At 34.1% G+C, this 9,044-nt stretch overlaps 1 protein-coding gene across 2 annotated transcripts in view; it reads right to left on the bottom strand.

Moving 5' to 3' along the window:
- Positions 1 to 1,808: 1,808 nt before the first annotated feature.
- Positions 1,809 to 9,044, bottom strand: part of TRHDE (thyrotropin releasing hormone degrading enzyme) — a 388,884-nt gene continuing 381,648 nt past the window's right edge. For both annotated transcript variants that reach the window (XM_054444303.2, XM_054444304.2), the window contains one exon: positions 1,809 to 4,350. In XM_054444303.2, coding sequence (XP_054300278.1) covers positions 4,207 to 4,350 — 144 coding nt within the window. In that variant the 3' untranslated portion in view covers positions 1,809 to 4,206. The remainder of the gene's footprint in view (positions 4,351 to 9,044) is intronic.

The raw sequence follows: 9,044 nt of genomic DNA, 5'->3' as shown, positions 1-9,044 counted from the left end.
ATATAGTTATGTATTGTCAAATGATAATTCAGCTATGATCTCTGATAATGAAAAATTATCTCTGATAATGAAAAAATCAGGTGTAAGAACTCTTAATTATTTTTCATTATATGTGCTTTTACTATTTCTTTACTAGGTGTACATGGTTATTTCATGAGAGTACCCAGGCAAATAAGCAAGCTATTTTAGGTTCTCCAACTTCTTAGAAAAGAATTCCTTAAAATTCTAGTTGCCAGTAGATTTTAATTAAATGTATTATTGTAAACTTCCTTAGGCATTCCTTTACTGCATCTAATCTAGTAGTACTAAAATTGCATTGTTTTTCACAACTTAGTCTGCATAGATTTATAGACATTTTACCAAATATTATTTTTACTGATTTAGATGCACACAATTTATCTGCATTCTGACCATCTGTTACTATAGACAGAATTTCTCAGATAAATTTGTGTTGAAAATTAAGCAAATTATCAGTAGTTTAAGGTTATGTTTAAACAATGTTCAATAAAAGATACAGACAGGAAATATAATTAATAAACTAAATGAATTAAATTCTTTGTCCCAATATTTGATTATTTATACTGACCAAATTAAATCGTAACATTTCATCCAGCTGTTTAACATCATGCAAATTAGAAATGCAAAAGTTAACAAACAATGTAATTATTGCAAATATATTTAACTGTGTATTTTGATGCTGGTCTAGTATTTGGAAAATCTCCAATTAATGCAATGGATAGAGATATTTTCAACATATATGTATATTTTAGCTGGGGAATGATGTTGTGATAGACTTAGGTTATTATATTGGTTCCCAAAATAACAACATTGTGATTTTATTTTATTTTTTTAGAGACTGAATCTCACTCTGTCACCCAGGCTGGAGTACACTGATCATAGCCCACTACAGCACTGAACTTTTGGACTTAAATAATTCTCCCACCTCGGCCTCCCCAGTAGCTGGGACAACAGGGGCACACCACCATGCCTGGCTAAAAGTTTTCATTTTTATTTTTATAGAAATGGGGTCTCAATATGTTTTCCGGACTGGTCTCAAACCCCTGGGCTCAAGTGATCCTCCCACCCTCAACCTCCCAAAGCGCTGGGATTACAGGCATGAGCCACTGTGCCCAGCCCCATTTTGTAGTTTTAAATAGCTCATGTTGCTACCTGAGCCCCAGTTTTCTCATCAGAATATTAGGGCTCACAACATTTATTATGTTTTTGTGAGGAGTCAAATAAAACAAAATGTGTAACAGTTCTTTGAGAAAGCAATGCATTTTATCAATACATGGCATAACCTTAATAATAGCCTCACAAGATATTATACTTATAATATTTGTAAATAATACTATCACAAAAATCTCAGTCCTATGATATAATTGTCCTGGACATAATATAAAGTAATGCGAGTTTATGACCCAACTAAAACACATGTTATTGAAACTAAAGAATAGACCTAGTATTGTAGATATTAGTCTTAGAGGTTGAGATTGTGTATTTTAGAAACTTCAAAGATTATAGAAAAATTTTAAGAAAAAATGTGTAAAAATGGGGAAATATTTTTATTTACAAGTTACCTGGAAATGTTTAATGCTCAATGTGATAAATAATGTCCTTTCTAATTGAAACTACTTTTTTGTACATATATTGGCACAGCAAATTGCTATGGCTGGAGGTTGGACACTTTCAACAGTTAGTTATTTCATGCATACATATAATTTGTAAAGCCGACAAAAAAGAAAAGATAAAAACTCTAAGTAGAAAATAGAATTTTATAACTACATTTTACAGATTATTCCAAGAGATATCATTGGTTATTTTATTCTTTTGAAAATGTTACTTATTTAAACAACTAAAAAAACTGGTAAAGCCTGATATAATTTCAACATTAGAAAGAATAAATTATTGAAAAATATGTAGAACAAAAACACCATCTTAATGCCATTGGTACCACTATACTGTTGAGCAAGTATTATATGAGGTATTGAACATTGCACATAATTATACACTTAGGATTTGAGATTGTAGATAAACCAGTTGTTCAAGGCCACTAAAATACTGAAAAAGGATTATGATTATTAACAGTGGGGAGGAAAATACAACTATAAAAGCCCTTCAAACTCAAATCTGGAAATGGTAATTTTACTCAAAAATATACCACAACTACTAAGAGATTTTAGTAATTCATGACACAAAACAAGACATCCACCTCTAATTTTTTTCTTATCTATTACATGAATTCAGTGGTGATATAGCACATATTTGGGACCTCCATCACAGTGTGATATTTATTATTGTTATGTTTTAGAAGTTACTCAGTTAATTAAGGATTTTATAAACGTGATATGTAGTAACTGGATTTTATCATTTCTGATATATGGAAAAAGTTTAGATTTTATACTAAGTATTATCATGCCTATTCACATCATGTAAAATATTATATTTAAAATTCATGTATTTTAATTGAATGAAATGCTGAAAAATTTAGGTATGACTAATAGGTATTACTTGCTTATATGATAAAATTCAATTTTAGGTGGTACTTTATTCTATAGATTCGGAAATAGCTCCTCTTTTCTACTAATTTAAAATAATTCTATGGCTCTGGTTCCTAAAATGTCTAATTATTTTCACTATTCAGTGAGTACTGTTAGAATATATTTCTTTCAATGATTTGTAAGATTTGGCGGAGTGAAAAACCTCAGGAAAATAAGAAGTGATTTATAAACATTTGGCTATGTAGAGTAGTTGCATTGGTATTTTATACTGGTAAACTTAAAATATGCTAATTTTGCAGCATCTAAGCAATGTTTGGAAAGCTGGCCTACTGGGTGAGAATACCATTTAAAAACATTTGTGTTACACAACACACAGCCATGAAAATGGCTATTCAAAATTCCCAGGTAGAACACAGTTGTCAGTGCCAAAAGAAAAGCTTGTACATTAACACAAGAAAAGGAACTTTTCATCTTAAGGGATGGCACAACTGGCATAAAAGGTCATTAAATGCTAATAGACCCACTTGAGGTATGCTTGCTTAATGGAGGATTAGAGCAAAACAGACTTAAAGACCAACATGCAGAGAATTTTTTTAACTCTCTGGACTACTCAACATAAGGTAGGAAAACAAACAAGATGGAAAATAAACTCTTTTTCAGCACTAATAATTCTAAGTTTGCATAATTGTTTCATGCAAAAAGAACTTTGACAGAAAACGATGGCAAAATCTATAGGCAAGACTGACACAGGAGAACTGGAATAGTAGTTAGTTTATACAAAAATTTTGTTTGTATTCATCTTCATGTAGCAGAATAGACCACTGTTCAAGAAGTAGATGAAAAATTCATAACAGTTGAGAAATTTAGTCAGGACATAGAAAGAATAATGTTGAGATAAATTCCTTGAAGCCTTTTGCAACTGTCCTTAAGTTTATAAAAAGAGATAAATTTTCTTTGATCTGAAGACATTCTTTGTACATGTGCAGTGTACAACATACTATATACATATGGGGCTTCCCTATGTACATATACATATGCATACACTATCTATATGCCTTTTAAAATGTATACACAGCTTTAACTCAAAGAAAATGAGTTAGCAACACAGTAATCACTGCCAGACAATCCAAGTGCTGAAATAAGTGATGTTCATCACGTCAAGGGCTATTTTACCTCTCACATTGCCCAAAATTGAGAATATCATTTCTGTTTTTAGTTTTTCTTTCATTGCAACACAGATTGTCATATATAATCTTTGTGCTTTTGCATAATGCCCATCCTAGGTGTAACACATATTCACACACAACACTGGACGTTTGAAATAAGCATGCTGGAAACACAGGCAGGACCATATATCCATGCACAGATATTCTGAATATGTTTTTCCAAATTGACTGTAACATCGACATGCATCACTATCATATTTGGTCCTGTACAGCAAGGAATGTACAGCTGAAGCAATCATGGCTAGTTTCACTTGCAAGAGTTTCTTTAGAGAGGAACACCCAGTAGAGAAACAGAACAGAATGAATGAAACAAATAAAAAATATCCCCCAAAACCAAAAAATAAAAACTAAAAAAAAAATTCCTCCCACACGTTAACACTGAAAATCTGGCCATTTTCCATGTAGTACATTTTCCTCATTCCACAAAAAGCGAGTCGTCTCATAAACTTCTGAGTTGAATTGTTTATAAGATACATATATTAGTGTCTTAGAGCTTTTCCTAACCATTGGAAAAGTTCGTCTTGGTAAAGCATTTTCCAGCGCACATTGGCTTCGACAGTTTCCACAGCTCGTGAGAAAGAAGCAGCAGCTACCCCATCATAGTTCTTCATGAAGTTCTTGAGCTGGAAAAAGAGATTTTTAAATGGTAAATCTGCCTGTCTTAAAAAGAACTCATGTCCAACATACATGAACAATAATCTATTTGAAACATTAAAAAACAGAATATATTTGAAACAAAATGCCACAACCACTATAGAAGATATATTTAGTACTGTGGAATGAGCTTGGTAACTGAATGAAATATGACAGATTATGTCAATTAGTTGTGATGTAATTGATTTTGGAACAGAAAAGGAAACAGTGGACGTGACAACTTAAATGGCTCCAAATTCAGCTTCATGTTTCATGATTAGATATTAAAACAGACATTTAATTGATCATTTCAAAATCAGTTGATGGGATTGTGGCAAGCACTAGTTCTAACTTCAATGTGTATACAATGCACCAAGTAGCCTTAAACACTGAATATAAAGATTAAAGTTCACATTTTGTCTGCAGAGAGAAAGTTATTTTTCATCTTCTCAAAATGAGTGATATTGGGCTTGACATTATCTTTGTTGTCATTGAATAACCAAAGTATTGTCTGGTGGAAAAAAAGTAATGGTGCTATGAAAATTGTATGATGAATGACATGGCAATCACCTGTGTAACTAGATTTTGAAAGAATAAAGGAGGAATATGGTCTTATTTAGCTAGAGAATCTGAGCATTTAAGTTATAATTCTTGAATGTTTTGCCATATTTTTTGACATAAAATTTTATTTGGAGAGTTCACATACTCTGGAAATACTCCAAGATTTTACTTCAAGATTAAATGCCGGAAGTTTTTCCTTACTGTTTGATATATCTTAAGAAGCTGGCAATGAACTAACAATTGTGATGCTAATAGACAAATGTGAAAAATCAACTTGCAACACAGAAACATTATGTGGTGTAATTAGTGTGGGGTGTGATTCATCATATGGTGGGCGCCACATGGAGGATATGCCAGGAGAGAAATGCAGTGTATCAAGATTGGCTCAGGGGCAGGCAGAAATGGTAGTCGAGGATGGAGTTAAAATGCGGTTATAACTTTCTGAATTAATTTATAAATTAGTTCATGGATAGCTTAGTTTATTTATAAGTGTTACTTTGATTACATGATACTGATGGGTTTTCTCAGAGTTTTTACTCTGCTTTCCTACAAAGCCCTTTGCCCAGTAGCATTAGCAATGGATAACTGTATCTCAGAGGTACATCCTTTAGAAGATTTCTAAATCACTATGCTTTCATAACAAACATGTAAAGTAGCCAATGTATAAGAAAGAATTATGGGTGTTGTCCTTAAAACTGATATGGCATTTGACCAAATTACATATATTAAGAAAAAAGGAAGAAGCAAAGGGATTGGAGTTAATAAATATTAATAAATGTTGCAGGCATTGTGCCATGGGGATAGAAATATATATATACACACATATATAAAGGGGAAGTCTAATGGAAGCACTTGAATCATAATTTTAAACTTTATCTGATTAACACAAGAATACATTTGTACTTATATATTTATGTTCAGACTCAACCAGTCTATATCCTTAAAGCAAAAAGTAATACATTTTGATCTATGTTTTGAATTTCATTTTAATTTATTATAAAAATATGATATTATAATGGCATTATTTACATGTTATAGGTCAATCAGAAAAAAATTACATATGCTCCTTTTAAAGTATATTCTGAATTATTACTTTTTTTCCTAGGCAGTCACTGAATACACCAGAGAGTCATAAATGACCCTTTAGCAACTTTAACTCTGTGGAGCATGCTCTTGGCTTCCTTATGAGATGGTAAGCCAACCTAAACACATAAAATAAAACTCTTAAGTCCTCCTGAAAGGCAAACTATGGGTTTGAATATGAACGTTTATTGACAGAGAGATAGTAGGCTGGATTATCCTGCAAAAGAACTCTCAATAGAAAATGTGAACTGGTGGGTCTCTAGAGATTCACTTCTTAAATCATAATTTAAGTGCAGTAAATACTCCCCTTGTGGGCTCAGAGAGTCTGAAGTGCCTCATATGTATCTTATGAGGAACTTATTCATCAGAACACATCTGGCCTACTTTCTACAGTTGCCATTAATTGATCTTATGCCCCATAATTCTCCATAGCTCTGATATCCAACATGTGGTTGGAATTGCCTCTGACTGGCCCTAGTGCACGCTCACAGTGCCTTACAAACCCCTGCCTCGCCTTAGAGGGCTTGGGGTAAAAGAAAGCAGTTAGCATTCTAGTTTGCTTATTTCTTCCACTCTTTGGTAGGATTTATGCTTCCATTTGTGGGCGAAGAATTACCCAAGTGCCAAGGCAAGAGACTGAAGGCACAAACTGTAGCAGTGTAATAAAGAAAATAGTTAGAATAAAGAAAAGTTACAATACAAATTAGATATAGAGATGATCATGGACAATTATCAATCATTAGTATAAACATTATTAATCATTAGCTTTTAATATTACTCTTTGTTGCATTACTAACATAACCTAGGAATAACCGGCGAGAATAGGGTCAGGTGCTGAAGGAACATTGTGAGAAGTGACCTAGAAGGCAAGAGGTGATCCCTCTGTCACGCCCGCATAAGGGCCGCTTGAGGGCTCCTTGGTCAAGCAGTAATGCCAGTGCCAGGGAAGGCACCCGTTCCTTATCAGACCGCAAAAGGGAGTCTCCTTTCTTTGGAGGAGTCAGGGAACACTCTGCTCCACCAGCTTCCTGTGGGAGGCTGGATATTATCCAGGCCCGCCCACAGACAACCGGAGGCCTAAACCCCTCCCTGTGGTGCTGTGCTTCAATGGCCATGCTCGTTGTCCACTTTCATGTTCCTCCTGTACTCCTGGTTCCTCTTTGAAGTTCGTAGTAGATAGCGGTAGAAGAAATAGTGAAAGTCTTTGATCTTTCTTATAAGTGCATAGAAGAAAACGCTGACATATGCTGCCTTCTCTCTCTGCTTTGGCTACCTAAAAGGGAAGGGCCCCCTGTCCCATGATCATGTGACTTGCTTGACCTTATCAATCACTTGGATGACTTACCCTCCTTACCCTGCCCCCTTGTCTTGTATACAGTAAATATCAGCACGCCCAGCCATTCGGGGCCACTACCGGTCTCCTCATCTTGGTGGTAGTGGTCCCCGGAGCCCAGCTGTTTTCTCTTTATCTCTTTGTCTTGTGTCTTTATTTCTTACAATCTCTTGTCTCTGCAAACGGGGAGAATACCTGCTAAGCCCCGTAGGGCTGGACCCTACACCATTAGTTGTTTTTTTTTTTTTTATTGTGTTTTCTAACTATACCATAATATGGTTTTATTTTAAAATCTTGCAAGTTTAGGCACTTTTATAAAATAACATTTAGTAAAATGGCAATGTTGTTTGTGCCCCCATCATCTTAGCATAAAACTTTGAAGCATGTTTGTTAATTTTTCTATTAAAAAGATTCTGGCATTACAATTTCCTCTTATTTCAGGGTGTCCTAGATATCAACATCATAAGATAAATTATTTTTAGAGTAGATTGTAAAACATAATATACTCTTAATAACTATGTAAGTGAATAGAATTAACTATTGCCCTATTATAAAGTTTATATCTTCAATATTAAAACTGTAAATGTAATGCCTTTGATGCATAGGATCTATGTTCCTCCACAGCAGTGAGGTATGTTAGGTTTAAAAAGCAGAAAAATGGGCATGCGAAAGGATTGGTTAATAGTCATTAACGTGGAAAAATGGCAAGGGCCTCTGAGGTTCAAGAAGATCGTCTCCATTAGTTTAAAATTAAATAAATAACAGATTGCCTTATGGAGTGATATTGTTCAAATTGCTAGAGCCATGCAATTAAAATTAAAAGGAAACTCCAGTTTCAGGTACTAGAATACTGTTTTTGGGAGAAAACCACGGAACAATGTAAGCGTCTTTACTGAATCCACCTAAAGCTGATGAGGATCATTAAAATCTGGAATGAGTTTTCCGAATTCATAAAGATGCTGATTCCCTTTTGATCTATAAACCCTTAGAAATAAGAATATGCCATATCCAAAGGGAGCCCATTGGGCTTTCTGCTTATGAGGCTTATGGGTTATGGTAGAATGCAAGTGAATTCTCCTCAGCCTTTTCTATTTAAGAAAGGGGGGTTATCATCATAAAAACCAAAACCCCCACCCCATCTGACAATAATGTTCCTCAATCTTATAGATGATGTAAGTATTAAAAAGCCTCAGGCAGCACCTGTTAAACTGCAAAGCCAGAGTAAATAACTCCAGAGTGAAGAGATTCATTCCTCATGCCACTTAGAGACTGCATTGTGACGTTAGCTGCTTTGTAGATAATGAAATAAAAGCCATAATTTAGTTTCAATTTTGAAATTAACCCTTCATTATAGGAGCACTTTGAAATATCTAAAATGGCAATTAAATAAAGTGTAAAAATTTAATAAATCAGTGAAATATGTAAGACAAAACAGTCAGTATGTGATAAAATCAATTAAATGTCTAAAATATTTTCTTTTCATAGCCTGGGTAATACCAAGTCCAGGAAAATATGAAAGGCAAACGGAGTTAGAGGAAAGCAAGAAGAAGAAAAATTAGAGAAGGGATAAGAGAGAGGTAGGGAGGAGAGGAGATAAAAGAGAAGGAGAGAAGCGCAGAGAACGAAGGAGGCAAACAGGAAAGAAGAGAAGAAGAAGAGATTTTGCTTTGTGCTCACTTCAATGGCTGCGCAGGTTGTGACTAAATG

The sequence above is a fragment of the Pongo pygmaeus genome, chromosome 10 (genome assembly GCF_028885625.2).
Source record: "Pongo pygmaeus isolate AG05252 chromosome 10, NHGRI_mPonPyg2-v2.0_pri, whole genome shotgun sequence".
NCBI lineage: Eukaryota > Metazoa > Chordata > Mammalia > Primates > Hominidae > Pongo > Pongo pygmaeus.
This window is presented reverse-complemented; position numbering and strand designations above follow the sequence as displayed.